This window comes from Primulina eburnea, chromosome 5 (genome assembly GCF_022965805.1).
Source record: "Primulina eburnea isolate SZY01 chromosome 5, ASM2296580v1, whole genome shotgun sequence".
In the NCBI taxonomy this organism is placed as follows: domain Eukaryota; kingdom Viridiplantae; phylum Streptophyta; class Magnoliopsida; order Lamiales; family Gesneriaceae; genus Primulina; species Primulina eburnea.
Window position 1 is genome coordinate 6,874,899 of NC_133105.1, and position 16,448 is coordinate 6,891,346.

Sequence of the window (16,448 nt, forward strand, 5' to 3'; positions counted from 1 at the left end):
AACTAATAATATCACAAAAAATAAATAAATAAATAAATAATAACAAGGGAAGAAAACAAATATGAACTGGTATGCTCGGTTTTAGGGAGTTAATAATTATTGTAGTGAATCATCTCTTTGTGGTAAAATTTCGTTGCAAAAGATCGAATATTACTAACAAGAAAATAGTATTGAATTGTAGATTGTGTTGATCAATATTTTGTATTAAAACCACACAAAGAAACAAAAGGAAGAAATAAGAAATGTTAAGAGAGAGTAATATAAGACAGATATATGTATCATTTGATATATGCTTAACTAAATTATGTTCTTATATGCCTTATTTGAACTATGTGGCATACATGACAAACAGAATCGGTAGATCGATGTATAAAATAAATATCGATGCACGACATATACGTTTAGCTATGATCTTTGGATACCTTGATATCATTAGATTTTGATTGATTCAGAGGTTAGAACACAATACTATGACTGGCATTATGTGGCCCGTAAAGATATAGCCATACGAGACACCCATGATTGATACTTGATAGGTCGAGATTTGGGATTGATGGCGTCTTGTCTTGTCGAGGCTATCATATAGAAATTCCCTTATACTTGCCTAAGGCTTGTTTGTTTGCTCAAACTTTGATGATTTGACAGTGATTCGATTGATTTTGATATACGCTCAATGGATGGGTGAATGACATGATACCATCACAACACGCATGCATTGCATATCATATATCATTTTACATATACATATCATATATCATTTTGCATATATTGTCGTATTTATCATGGTTGTTCCATATAGAGCGTTTGCTCACTCTCAAGGAGAGTTGTTATTGTCTTTGTTGTGGATAACGGCAGGTTCCGAAGGTTATCAGAAGACCATAGAAGGTACTTCTGGAGGGAGTCACATTTGAGTAGAGATGTTTGAGACGTACATCCCAGTTATATTCATGTCTATATATATATATACATATATATATATATATATATATATACTTGGGCATGACCCGATAATATGAGTTGTTTGTATCTTTATTTGGTGTAGTTTTGTGTGGACATACTTTATATTGTGATGGAGTAGAAGATAATCCATATTATACTATTTTCAAGAATAGTCAAGGTTGTCATATTTTGGACTTATTATGAGGAAAATTTTAACTTTTTTTTATGTTGTCATTAATCAACTCTAATCGAATTACATGTTAATAACTATTACGAGTTACGAGCCTCTCATATTGTCTGTCGGGTAGGGTATGGATTTAACTTTTAACAGGTCATGGCGGGTATGGGTCTTCCAAAATTTTAACGGGTCGGGTCTTGGGTCCGGGTCTTGGGTCCTAGTGGACCTGACCCATTGCCATTACCTACCAATAATTGCAAGAAGACCTCATCACTAGAGTAAACCATAATGAATAAATTTATGTTAGCAATATTTGTTCTTTGTCAGCTTCATGACAATGGACTGACAAATGAATTTACTAACAGTGAGTTATCTGCTTTCGTTTATAAAAATAGATAATGATAAATAAAAAAACCTCAACTGCAAAATAAAACTGCATGAGTTTATGCTATAAATTTTGGCTGGCAAAGTTCCAACAGTTGGTACTGTCGCAATAAGGAAACCCAAAAGCATGAGACGTAATGGTAAGCATGTGCTTCAAAACATCCAAAAAGATTACCTCCCATCAGGTCTTGATGAATTAACTACCAAACTGTCTATCGACGGAACTCCTAATCCATCCAAAATAACTTCCAAACCTCCGATGCTTCGAAAATGATTTTGACCACGTGGATTATTAGCCAAAGCAGATCGAAGAGCCCTGAGAGTCAAGAACTGAAGGGACATATCTATCCATTGTTCCTTCATATTCAATCTCCTCATCACGCGCATTATCTCTGATATAGATTAGAAGTGTGAATATACTCTTTTTTTTATCAGAAACTATGATTTAATATATTATAAAAAGTTGTTACAAGTACATAAAACATGAAATACGAATCAGAAAAGATATGCAGAAAAGCAATTGATTAGGAACAGCATATATTAGGGCAAACTGCAACATGAATAAACAAAAGAGTCTTTGCACTCGGTTGAAGCAGTTTTTTTTTTTTTTGAACGGAAACATTAATTTATTATAAAGATAATACCTAATACAACAGCGGATAAGCAATCCGCACAACAGTGTTGAAACCCAAGTTTGACACCTAATATTATACTTGTTCTAATATTCTCGTACGGAACTGCCTTGTTAGTCAAAAGTTTCAACTACTCATACTCTTGTAAACCTAATAAACATAATAATGTTAAAATATATATATATATATATATATATATATTCAAAATTGGAGACGTATGGAGTAGTTTCTGGGAGGTTGGTCTCACTTGTATCTTAGTAATATATAAAGTTATTATCATCAACATATGACATTCCAAAAGACACAAACATCGTGCAAATGAAAAAGAAGAATGCAACATCCTTAGATTTACAACAAACTTTGAGCCGAAAAATTTCACGAAAACAGTGTCTAGATCAACCAGGGACTGTGAACCAAAGCAAAAAATGGATAGCAAAAACAAATATGATGAATATAAGCACATAAGACAGACAAAAGATTCAAGAAACAAATTTATTCAAATTTTAATATTCAAAGGCCCAATGTTAGGCAGAAACAAATTATTCGAATTTTAATATTCAACAGCCCCATGTCAGGCACAGTCACAATAAGACCTCTGTCATTTGAATAATTGCATAGGCATCTACTACAAGTGGTATTAACTTTATGGAACATGCTAGTCGGTGAGGTACAAAAGGGCCACCATTTCAGATGAGGCTGTCAGCATGGTATAGGGACCAATTAATAGAGAATCAAAGCCAGAGAGAATAATTTGCAAAATTACACCCAAATCAATCGATAGAACACCTTTTTTTTAAGAATAACACTATAAGCGAGAAACATTATTCAAATACTTGGAATTCTGGCCCAACTCCCAAATTCTTCAGAACAGAAATAGGTTTTATTTGTTAAGAGGAGAAGTGGGTTGACAGGTATAAATACTCCCCATTTACAGTGCTGGCTTATTCTAAATTCTTTCTTTCAGAAGTTTGTCGTTGATGTGGTGTGGCAAGAAAATATCAGCGTTCCAGCTTATGTATACAGACTTCACTAAGCTAAACAATGTAGCTTGTTTGTATATCTAATTCCTAATTCTTGTTGTTCCCATTTCAGCATGCTGTAAAAGAATTGGCAACCAATACAGATCATAATCCTCAAAATTCAGTTGACATTGAGCAAATTTCAGTTAATTGGACGAGCTGGAAAACAATTCGGATGCCTAAAGAGTATGCCACACCTGATAACCAATTAAGACCACCAGCCTCCATCACTGATATCACTGTTGTTTGGTGCCAAAATAAGATAGTTTCCGCATGCGGAGATTTTAAAACAGTAGAAGGGTTTGGTGACATTTCACCAACCCTTGAACCTGATTCCATGTTGGTGCTCTCTAACTGCACTGCTTCATCCATTATAGGATGTATATCAACAAAATTGCAAATGACAGATACCACATAAACAAGAATCTTCTGCAAAATTCCAGCATTATCTACAACGGAACTTGACAAAATTTCATCCACTGAAAGTGCACTGGTAATAGTCCTGAGGACAACGACAGCAGCTGGGAAAAATAAGCAATGAGTAAGCCTTAAGCAAGTTATATGTCAAAACTCAAAGTTTCTCCAATTTCTCCAAGAATGAAAGCAACCAAAACAGATGCTAAAACTTCGAATTGTTTAAGATGACAACAATAGCGTCGTGAAAGGAATACTTCATCTGGATTAAGATTCAACATATTCATCCACATGATTCTCTAAAATTTGATTGAGAGGTTTAAGATTAATTTTTAAAAAAAAAATTGTTCATTTCATTTAATAACATCAGCTGAAACTTATAAAAAGTAAGAGAAAAATAGACAACAAATGAACTAATCAATGGAATTTATGCAGCTACAAATCAGGAATTTATTAATTAAACAAATAAAGATGTGATTAACTTTCCAAATACGAAGAAAATATTTTTTTTGATAGGAAACGATTAAATATTATTAATAATAAAGTAAAAGGAGTACATCAGTGGACTAGTAGTCCACTGTCATAACGTCTCGCAACCCAATTAAAACAAGATTTCAAATATTTCCGCTCAAATTGGAGCATATATGCAATTATTCCAATCTTGCATGTTAGTTTTTTAACAACAGCACTCACTGACCGAAAGAAGCCGGATAAATCCTAGAAATAAATTTCTAGGGACTCGTAAAGGTTGCACTCCTCGCAAGATTTTCCCCAGACCCGCATCCCACTCAATATCCTGTAACTCGTATTTGCTACGACAATCTTCTTCCATAACAACTCTCTCTCTCTCTCTCTCAGGAGAATATCCACCACCATTTTCCCAGTAACGCCCTGTTCTCCAAACAAATGTTACCAATACTCAGGCCCCCTCGCTCATTTGGTCTACAAACTTGGTCCCAAGCGACCAAATGATTTGGTCTACAAACTTGGTCCCAAGCGACCAAATGACAATGTTGATCCCCGTCCGATCTATCCCACAAACAATCCCCTCATGATCCATGGCTTCCCCTGCTCCCCGGGGAATCCTAAATAAAGACATGAAGTACATAGAAAAGCATTAAGCAGAGCTAAGATCAAAGTCAATCTACTCCCTCTAAACAGAAATGCTTTCTTCCAACTTGTTAACTTCTTGGACATCTTGGAAAGAACTGGCTCCAAAAAACGACTTTTAATAGGTTCCCGCCTAATGGAACCCCCAAATATCTAATGGGCCAAGACTCTCTCCCATAACCAATATCATTAGCTAAACCTTTTTTTTTTATAGGAAACAAAATATTAATTTAAGTGATTAAAAAGATTACAAAAGTCATCGATTATAGCAGATGACCTTCCTAATTACACATTATATCACACTAGTGATCAAGTGATACACAAAATCCCATTGTCGAATCAAATCAAAAACCGATACATTTCTAAACTCCTTGTTAATTCCAATCCAGGTGGCGACATTAAGCTTGATTTTCTCCCAGCATTTGTTGACGTCTGTTTCTTTGTCTTCAAAGATTCTCTGGTTTCTCTCCAACCAAATTGTCCAGCATATACATTGAACCACAACTCGCCAAAATTTTCCTCCTCTCTTGCCTGTTGTCCGTCCCAAATCCATGAAGAATAAGTCTTTGGTTGATTTTGGCGTAACCCAAAACAACCGCAACTCCTGCAAAGCTTTAATCCATAAAGAAGTCGAAAGTGGACAGTGAATGAACATGTGATCCTGAGACTCTGAGTCGTTTCTGCATAGAACACACCAATTTGGACACAACGCAAGCCCGGGGCATCTTTTTTGAATCATCTCCGATGTCGGTAGCTTACCTAGAGTTGTTGACCAAGAAAAAAACTGAATCTTACTAGGAACAGGAACTCTCCAGATTGCATCAAAGAGTTGAAATTTTGGATGAAGGTTGGAATAGAAAAATGAGTCATAGAAAGAACTAACAGAGAACAAACCCGACGAGTCCCCTCTCCACTGAATAAAATCATCCACCCCCTCGACTAATCTAACCGGCTCTAAAACTTCTAATAACTGTGTGAGCTGATCAATCTCCACGTCTCTCACTCCCCTCCTAAAGTGAAAATCCCAAGAGTGGTCGCTATTTGAGCCCTCGAAATGAGCATAAGAAGAGATGGGCAAGTTGTGACAAGAAGAAAGCTGAAATAAAGCAGGAAAACAAAACTTGAAAGAAGAGTCGCCCACCCAATTGTCCTCCCAAAATCTAACCTTATTCCTTCCTCTCACCTTTTTTAAAATCAAGTTATTAAAAGTTGGGTGTATCCGAGAAATAAATTTCCATGGGCATCGGTATGTTACATTTCTTGCCAAACCCGCATCCCAACCGTTTTCTTGTAACCCATATTTGCTCACAATAATTTTTTTCCACAATGTGCCCTCTTCTCGAAAAAATCTCCACCACCACTTCCCAAGCAATGCTGTATTTTTGAAACTGATTTTAGAAATCCCCAATCCACCTCTTTCCTTTGGTTTGCAAACTTGATCCCATGCGGCCAAATGAAAATGACTCTCTCCATCCATCCCGTCCCATAAAAAATCCCTTGATATCTTATCCAGCGATGCCTCAACAGATTTTGGAACCTTGAATAATGACATGTAATAAACGGGCATGGAATTCAAAACCGAAAGTATCAAAGTTAATCTACCCCCTTTTGACAAAAATGCTTTCTTCCATGTGGCCAATTTTCTGGACATTTTAGCAACCACCGGCTGCCAGAATGTTGCTTTCAAAGGATTACCTCCCAAAGGTACACCCAAATAAGTAATAGGCCATGACTCTGTACCACATCCCACAAGTCTTGCCAACCTTTCGACTTGGTCACTTTCACGGTTAATTCCCAACAGTGCACTCTTTTCCCAATTGATTTTTAAACCCGAAATATCACAAAATGAACGCACCACTTGTGCCAAGAAAGTTATGTGTTCGTCGTTCTTTGCGAAAAATAGCGTGTCATCCGCAAACTGGATATGAGATATCTCAACCATTTCTTTGCCAACCTCTATCCCCTTTAAAAGTTGTGATTCCTTAGCTTTGTCTATCAATCTTCCCAACACTTACTCTTCTTCGCAGTTAAGCCCCAATAAGGCACTTTTTCCAGATTGACCTTTAACTGTGACATTTAATAAAATGAGTGCAAACTCTCCACCAAAAATCTCAAATGGCTATCATTCTTCACAAAGAAGTATTATCCGCAAACTGGATATGGGAGATCTGTACCCTCTCTCTGCCTACTTCCAAACCCTGGATAAGGTTGATTGCCTTTGCCATGACGACCAATCTGCCAAACACATCAGCGACCAAATTAAAAAGGAATGGGGAATTCCTTTTTCACCCTTAAATTTTACCCTAGGCCTACCATTAATAAGTATCAAGAAAGACACACTCGAAAGGCAACCCTTGATCCATTTTCTCCAATGCTCAACAAATCCTTCTTAATATGACAAAATCCAATAACTCCAATCAACATCGTTATAAGCCTTCTCAAAATCAACTTCACAAACCCATCCACTCCTTTTCTTCCACCTAAATTCCTCCACCAACTTGTTTGCCAGAAGGCGACAATTTAGAATTAATATATCTTCGACAAAAGCACTTTGAGTGTCTGTTATTGTGAAGGGCATTACTTTCTTTAATCTCAGGGAGAACACTTTAGCAATTATCTTATAAAGGCCGAGACCAAACTGATTGGACGATCATATTTTATTTTAACATATTCTTGTTTCTTAGGGATCAAAGTTCAAACATATGTATGTTTCACTAGTGATGCCATTTTTTTTTTTTTTTGATAGGAAACTATGAATTTATTAGATTAATATTAGTTGAGATTACAATTCCCGTGGATGAGCAATCCACAGTCCAACCACCGATTGACTAACTAGAACAAACTCATACGTACATAAAACACCAATCCCTAACTAAATCAGATAACAATAAATGTCGAAACACCGACACAGTAGTTGTCCATTTGGCAACCCTGAATCTTAATTTCTCCCATAGTTCGTCGATCGAGTCTCCTTTGTCGTTGAAAATTCTGTTATTGCGCTCTATCCATGTTGTCCAAAATGTGCAATGTACGATGATGTACCAGAAAGTCCTTTTTCCCCTTCCGTTGAGTAAACCGTTTTCCATTACGAACAAATCTCTAGAAAGTGCCGGGAAAACCCACTCGAATCCCAGGTGCTGCATAACCTTACTCCAGATTCCCCTCGTGAAAGAACAGTGTAGCAGCAGATGTTCTTGATCCTCCTCACTTTGCTTGCATAAGCAGCACCATTGTGGACTTATAGAATTACTTGGTTGTCTCTTCTGTATCCTGTCACAAGTTTGCAATCTGCCGAGGGTCCACTATCCAAGAGAAAACCTTTACCTTTTGTGGGATCGGTACTTTCTATATGTTAGTGAAATAAGGGAATGACAAAGTATTAGGACTGTTAAAGAAAGAATAGTACAGAGAACTGACAGAAAAGGACGCCCGATGAATCCCCTAACCAAACCCTGACATCGACAGAACCCACACTCAAAGAAGCTGACTCTAAGAGACCTACAAGGGAAGTGAACTCACCCAACTCAACATCATTCAACCCTCTTCTAAACCTCACTAGTGATGCCATTGATAACACCCCCTCAAAAAATTCATTGAAAACCTTCAAGAAATCCTTTTTTATTATGTCCTAACGCACCTGGTAGACTACAATTGTGAAACCATCTGAGCCCGGGGTTTTTGCCTCATCACTCTCTAAAACTGCTCTCTTAATGTCCTCCTCTGAAAAAGGTCTCTCAAGCTCTATCCTAGAATCTCTATCAATAGTGCTCCATTCTATGCCTTCTATACCCCAACCCTCGTCATCGGTCTTACCGAACAAATTTCTGAAGAAATCTTTCAGAAGAATCTCAATCTGCTCACCATCTTAAATCACCAACCCATCAGATGTTCCAATTTATTGATAATTGACCTACTCTTATGCTGATTAACGGATGTAAGAATTTTGTATTACATCTCCCTCACTCATCCTTCTGACCTTTGCCTTTTGGCCTATCCATTTGGTTTTTTTTTTCCAAAAACAATCTTCTAGGGCACATTTGGCTTTCCTTCTCTCATTTGCTAAAAGAACATACCTTTGTCCCTTGCCTCCTTCTCGTCCAACTGACGATCTTCCACTGCTATACAAGACTGATTCCTTAACCAAGGATCACGAAGTTGAGCCTTTTATTGTGGGTTGCAAGAATGGCAGTGGAAGTAATCATACATGTTCCATTTAGTTTGGCTAAGGCGATATGTATTGCTAGACTATATGAAACACACGCTAGGGAACCTCGCCTTAATGTGATATCTACTGTCTCATCCCCAGACCAATATGTCAGAAGGTTAAACTACTCAAAAATAGAAGTGCGTCAAGCAAAGGGCTTATGTTATAAATGCAATTAATTGTACGTAACCCGGCCACTCATGTAAGAAATTATTTTGGATTGAGGGTGTGGATGAATGAGATGTTATCAGAAGAGGATTCAAAGGACAAATCGGAAGAGGATCCCGAGATTTCTATCCATGCCATTACAGGCACTCATGGCGCACAAAAGATGCAAATAAAATGGTCCATTCTATGCCACTCCCTACTGATTCTAACTGACTCATGGAGTACACATTGCTTCTTGGATCAATCGGCGGCGGTCCAAAAGCCTACCTCAACTAATCTGTAACCCATCAGATAATATTATAGTTGTAAAAGGCAAGCGCCCCTTGGCCTATCCACCAGGCGAGATCGTTGCACCTGGGTATGCACCTAGGCGCAAAGGTTTACTCGGGCGAGCCCAGGCGTGCCGTAAGCTTTTCTTGTGTGCGCCTGAGGAAAGTCATATATTTTCCCTTTAAAAACAATTAATTGAGGTTTTATTTCCTAAAATATTCAAAAATTGCATACATAGATAGATAGCAGCCATAAACTAGGATCTAAATTTTCGATCAGCCTTAAACTAGAATCTAAATTGATTGACATGACAAATTAGTGGAGAAATTACTTACATTTATTATCTTATGTAGAGCGGATTTCTTACCCGCTTATTGTATTGTAATTTCATTTTGATATTAATATAATATGTTTCCTATCAAAAAAAAAATTGTCATATAATAGTAGTAAATAAATATATGTTTCTAAAACATTAGTAGTGTCTTGCTTCGATGAGGCGCGCACCTCGCCTTGTGCCTGAGGCTCAAGGACCCCTTTACGCCTTTAACAACTATGAATAATATTAGATATCATGTGCTGCATTTGATTTAAATCTTTTGTCAAATGAAAAATGTAGATTAATCAACAACAAATATAGTAACCAATTGTACAGTTTGATTGTTTTCTATAATAAATGGAACACTGATTTAAGGTTGGGTGGAGTAAAATTCCCCAGATTATATCATCAAACTCAGAGTTTGCACACTCCAACGTTGCAATAGGTGGGAACAGCCAGCATAATGAATAATGTCTTATTTACTTAACATATTGTGTTATTCATTCAAACCTGAAACGGCATAGCATGATGCAAAAGTTCTGGAGAAAAAAAACACTTGAGAAAATAAGATCTTTAAAAATGCCACATTCACTAATTTCCATCTTTGACAAAAATAAACTGGCAATAAGAAACAAACTTGATGCAAATTTTGACAGTAAAATAAAGGAATTCTTGAATTCGTTCGAACACAGAGAATTTACCTTTCATCAATGCTGTGAGCTTTTGAATCCCAGAATGATACCCAAAAACTTTGCAGTTATAAATTGACAGTGTCACGACAGTCAAAGCATCTAACACCAACCATGATTCACTTGTCATGTTCACGCATGTCGAAATGCTTAGTTGGTCTGCAGTTAATCGCGTGTAAATTTCAAATAAGAGCTTTTAGAACAAAAAGTAGAAAGATATCAAATCCAACCAATCAAAATAATGACATTTTGAGAAAAACCCTACCAAACAATTTAAAAACCAAAAATTAATCAAAATAAGAAGATATATAGTTTTGGGAAAATTTAAAGTTCCATTTGAGAAATAATAGAGGTTATTTTACAGATTACAAATTGCCTGCAAATTTATTTATTTTTAAATTTTTAATAGGTAGCGATATTATATTAAATAATTAAAAGCTTTTAATTACAAAAAACGGACAAGTGGTCCGCAAACTAGAAAAAAGCACGTAACATATAAAATTATATTGATCTGAAACAGTTTATGAACCTAGAGAAGAAAGCGAAAGTGAGCAGCAAGGGAGACGTAGACAACAATTTTATAAGGCAATAAGGAATGACACAATATATAATCATAGTTCCTTATCTGTTGCAATATTTACTTGTGACAAAGCAACTTGTCGATTTGCATGTACAGCATAAAAGATAGGAAATGTTTAGCATACAGAAGTGAAACTAAACTGAAAAAACGAGAACACTGGAAAGACTAGTATGCGTGGATAATTACTTTAAGAAGTTCTACCATAATTTGATCCCATTTAGCATCCAAAGCTCTTCTGTATTACTTAAAATTATTGACTAAAAACAATCCTGCTGAAAATTGATTTTCTGGTAACTTCTAATTGAGTGCATGGAAGATTACAAGTGCAATTTCCATCAGGGCCTACTTCAAAAAGTAACAGAAAGAAGAATCCCATTTTTCATGGAGTACGAGAAAACAAGAGGTAAATGTTGATGGGAATGAAATCTTTTAACTCAGCGGCATCAACATAGTGTGTGGACTTCTTGTCCGCTTTTTGGTTTCCTATTAAAAAAAACATACTTTCAATCGCAGTAAAGTAGATTGTGACCAACTTACTGTCGGCAAGCAATATCGTAATTTGGGAAAGTTCTTCTATCAACGTCAATATAATTTCAATAGGATGGCCAAAGTAACATCCAACCACCACATCACCAATCCTTTGAGAGGAATCAACAGGTGGAGAATTGTGAGCTTGTCCAGGAGGTTGCCCGAAATTGATTGGTCTCCAGTTCCGGAATACGATCAAGAATTGCTTGAGAAAAATATGGAATAACTTCCTCTTTTCCACCTGAGCATGAGCAAAAAAAAGGGCATAACCATATAGACAAGCCTTTGCATCACATTTTCACTGGCAAGGATGGATTATTTCCAGGATTACGAGAGAGATTTGTAGCCACAAAATATTTCTTTGGTTCTTCCAAAGAATGAACAATATCTTTCATGAAAGGACAGTTATCCATTCTGAAAATGGTTAAACTACATTTCCAAGATATATCCATAATATATCAGTAGTTTGAAATACTAAAAAATAACATGTTGGATATGCTGAGGACTGAAGATCAATCGAAGGTTATAAAATCATGTTTCCAATCAAAAAAAAAAAAAAAGATCAATCAAAGGTTAGATTGTATGTAGAGCTACAGAGTACTGGTACCATAAACCTTCTACTGATATCAACATAATTTGGCACACCAGCCCTGATCGTGAAGCTATCGCATGATCCCCCACAGGAAGCTTTCTATCCCTTTTAACATTAGTTACATCACAGTATGTAGGTCTTAATATGACAAAATAGAATAAAACAGTTGATAAAGATTTTAGGCCTTGAAAAAGAAGATGGCTTCACTTAAGTAAAACATATCCACGGACCACGACAACAAAAATGCACAAAAAGAAAACAATGTGTGATATTCAAAAACAGCTACTACATAACTATCAAATAGAAAGTAACAACGTCATCATCACAATCATCTCTATACACCATACCTCATTAACAGCTTTTGCATAGTTTATCCAAAGCACCTTCAATATTGCCTCGTCACCAGCCTCACTAGTGAAAGCAAAGCATAGGCCAAAAAACAAATACGTTCATTGTAAGTTAATGCTATGAATAATAAGCTTGTCAAGGATGCAAAAAAAAACAAACAAATTCCAGTTACCCTATGAACCATCTATCCCCTAATCCCCACCTATAGTTTTAGGGGATAGATGTAAAAGTAAATATTTACAAATTAAAGTAAAATCAAAACTTTTTAGATAGAATGTGATTCAACCACTATCTTAATATTTCTCATTATTCTATATAATCATGATTATTTATTCAAAACCTTGGCAAAACTTTACTTAATTCCCAACAATGTCCCACATATTAAGAATAATCTGACCTAAAAGGATCTGAAACTGGAAATATGGATTTGATAAACAGGATCTTAATATGAACTTAATGATTGGTTCCAAAACAATTCCACAGAAAGTTTGTACATCAACAAAGTTAAGGCAAAATCATATCTCCTTGGCCGAACCAAACCAAAAAGAAATTTAAAATACCTCTCAACATAAGATTTTGGAAAAAGAAAGCAATGAATCCCTGCCTTACGATCCAAAAAACTCATTAAAAAATTCCAGACTAGTAAAGAGGACCAGTAGAAAGATTCAACCATTCAAATGAACTAGGAGAAAATGTGCTCTTTGTCCCAATTGGTGCGTGTTGTGTCGTAAGGATGTGGAAACACAATATCATATGCTCATTCATTGTAAGTTCACTCATGCTTGTGGATTAAGGCTTTGGAAGAAATGAGAATGGTTTTGGGTCGTACCGAAAACAACTCAAGATTTGTTTACTACGGATCTTGGAAATATGCTTGGCAAAACAGGTAAAAAAAATTGGAGAGTGGTGATCCATGGAATTTGTTAGGCAATTTGGTTAGAGAGGAACAGAAGAATTTTTGAAGATTTGGAAGACAGCACGGAAGAATGTTGGGAAAAAATCAAGTTCACAATAGCAAACTGGATTCGAGCGGATAAAGAGTTTCAGGGCTTATCTATATTTGATCTTTTAAGAGATTGATCTTATGTGTATTGTTAAATGAATGATTTTTTATTTCGTGGCAGTGGACCACTAGTCCACTTCTTGTAATGTAAACAATCATATATTAATAATATTATGTTTCTTATCAAAAAAACTAGGAGAAAAAAGCATATTTGCAAAAATTATACAAGATCTTGAACCCTCTGGCCACCAGGCTTAACCCAGACCAGTATTTCCACTCTCTTTTAGCGAAGTAGGAGAAAAAAGCATATTTGCAAAAATTATACAAGATCTTGAACCCTCTGGCCACCAGGCTTAACCCAGACCAGTATTTCCACAGTCTTCTAGTGCTCAAGTAATATTTCTGGCATGAGAGGCTCAGAAGTCAAACCCAAGCTAAGTGAAAAATGAAACATTAGGCCTAACTTTCAGGCAAAACCAATTTTAGATACAATTAGGGTAAAATGATTCGTCATGTAACTTTCTCAAGCAAAAACTAAATCTATACAATAAATGGCTCATACTTAACATATTGAAAATAAAGATAACTGCAAATTAAACTCAGCCATCAAGAAACTTAAATCAGTTAACACACATACAGCTAACAAAGTGCGAGGTAGAAATGACTTGATTGTGAGACAACTTTTCTCTCTTAAATACATGAGCAGCTTATGCCCCAACAAGGATACCAAGGACTCCATATCCACCGTTAAATATTTCATTTGTCTTTTTGTTCCATTTTTTCAGCTCAGGTGAAAAAATTAAAAATTGACAAAGTGATTACGAGCTTATTGATACAGCATAAAAAAAATAACAAAAGGAACCGTAACAAAAATAAGTACCTGAAACAGATTGTCGTGGTAGGGGGAGAAAACCTCCCCGATGGTAAGCTTGAACTATATTCCCCACTTTGGCCACTTGAAGTCCTCCGAATAAGGTCAGCTACACCCTTGACTATGTTCATGACTCTGTCACACCACCCAAATACTATGGCCACGTTTGAATACTTAGTGACCAATTATTGCGATCTACCATGGCTTTTTCAATATCCAAGAACCTCTGTACAACTAACAAGGGAGAAAAATTAAAAACATATAAGCACTGATACTGCATTGAGCCATGATCCAGAGCAAAATTTGCATAAAATGGAGGATAAAAAAGTAGAATCGAGGAGAACAATTTTCCCTTCCTCGCCAACTCATTAAATGAACCCGGGAAAAAACATAGATTATTATAGTTGAAACCAAGTCCAGTATACATTCATCATTCGGGTGTAAATTTACCAAATTAAACAAACAGCGGTCAGAGTTAATCCAATAAAGGTATACATCGAAATTTTACTGCAAAATCATTTCTCCGGGATCTTTTTAACGATGGCGGCAAGTGGATAAATAACAGCAATCACTCACTAAATGATTCGGGATGAAGAAATGATACGTACCTTGCTGGTTCAAAGCGCTCAGCGGAACCCTAACGCCAGAGGTTTGGGGAATTAAGATCTGAAAATGAGGATTTTCTTAGAAAGCTTCAAAAATTGTTAAGCTTATATTAACGTTAATTACTAGTTAATCACTATCTAAATCAAATTGGAGTGCAGTCAAAAAGTCAACTTTAAATAAAACAGAGAAAATATATTATAATATTTCTACTATATCTGAATAAGTTGCACTTTTATTAAATAATTTTTTATGAAATAAAAAGGGTAAAATTCATTAAGAGGAAATTAAGAAAAAAGTAGCCGATTTTTTTTTATAAGGAAAAAATTTATCGGATTTTGATAAACTAGACATTTAGGCATAGTTTTTGGTTCATGGGATAAGGGAGGGATTGATAAATAATCCTCCTTATCCCATGTTTGGTACATTTTTAAAAAGCTCATGATAATATCATGGGTCCTTGATAAATAATTTTTTAGAAGGATAAAATATCACTTCTATTAGGTGTGATAATTTTTATTTAAGGATAAAATATACTACAAATGACTTAATTACCCTCAATTTATAAATGATTGTTATAAATATATGCTAGTAGGTATAAATTAAAATCAAATAAATACTTTTATTTATTTATTTTTATATATTAAATAATATGATAATTATATAAATGAATTCGAGATAATTATATAAATAATTTTTATAAATCTTAATAAAAGTATTAGTATCACCCGATTAACATTAAAAATTGATATTTGATTTGACTCACAAAATCAAGGACTCAATTATCATATTATATAATATATAAAATTCGGTAAAAATAAATAAATCATGCAAGCACTATCTACGTAACAAATAAAAAATATGAACTTAAGCAACAACTTTGAAATTATAAAATTTATTATGATAAGGTTGATTTTGTCATTATAATCTAATATATAAATTTAATCACTCTTATTAAAATCATACCAAACATTAAATATAGTATCCTACATCTTATTTATCCTTAACTTATCCTTATATTCAGGGACGGATCCAGGAATAAGAGTTGGGGTGGGCTTGAACTCAATATGATAAGTTATATATTATTAAAAAAAAGTACATTATATCGTTCAACGAAGTTGTGCCTTACGGGATTTTAAAACATAAAATTCATCAATAATAGAATTTACATCAATATGTTTAGCTAAATCTCGTTCAATATAGAGTGTCAAACAATCGGCAAGAAAGTCATCCTCCATTTTATTGCGAAGTGCCGTCTTCACATGCTTCATTGCTGAAAAAGCCCGTTCAATAGTGGCAGTAGACACAGATAATGTCAAAACAAGATGAATCAATCTAGTCAACATAACATAAACACTTGACCGTCCACTCTCGGTCAATTGCTGACACAACTCAACAAGTGTAGAAACCTTTAAATTCTGCATCACATCGAGTTTATAAATGTATCAATTCATACTTCAAAACAACAATTTCTTGATCTGTGAAATCTCCAGGATAAAACTTCTTCGCAAGCTTGCAAATATCATCACTGTTAAATGAGTCAAATGAATTTTTAGGATCTAAAGCTATACTAAGAGAAAGAAGTTTCACCGATGACTCA

At 35.2% G+C, this 16,448-nt stretch overlaps 1 protein-coding gene across 7 annotated transcripts in view; it reads right to left on the reverse strand.

Annotated features, from left to right (window-relative positions):
* LOC140832778 (BEACH domain-containing protein B) overlaps positions 1 to 14,943 on the reverse strand; it is a 59,162-nt gene extending 44,219 nt beyond the window's left edge. For 5 of the 7 annotated variants that reach the window (XM_073196964.1, XM_073196962.1, XM_073196963.1 and 2 more), the window contains exons 1-7: positions 14,854 to 14,943; positions 14,255 to 14,479; positions 12,371 to 12,434; positions 11,441 to 11,672; positions 10,336 to 10,482; positions 3,350 to 3,673; positions 1,677 to 1,893 (exon numbers count right to left, since the gene is read on the reverse strand). In XM_073196964.1, coding sequence (XP_073053065.1) covers positions 1,677 to 1,893; positions 3,350 to 3,673; positions 10,336 to 10,482; positions 11,441 to 11,672; positions 12,371 to 12,434; positions 14,255 to 14,376 — 1,106 coding nt within the window. In that variant the 5' untranslated portion in view covers positions 14,377 to 14,479; positions 14,854 to 14,943. Of the gene's footprint in view, positions 1 to 1,676; positions 1,894 to 3,349; positions 3,674 to 10,335; positions 10,483 to 11,440; positions 11,673 to 12,370; positions 12,435 to 14,254; positions 14,480 to 14,821 lie in introns of all 7 variants that reach the window. The other 2 variants (XM_073196960.1, XM_073196959.1) reach the window with 2 other exon arrangements.
* Between the last annotated feature and the right edge of the window lie 1,505 nt (positions 14,944 to 16,448).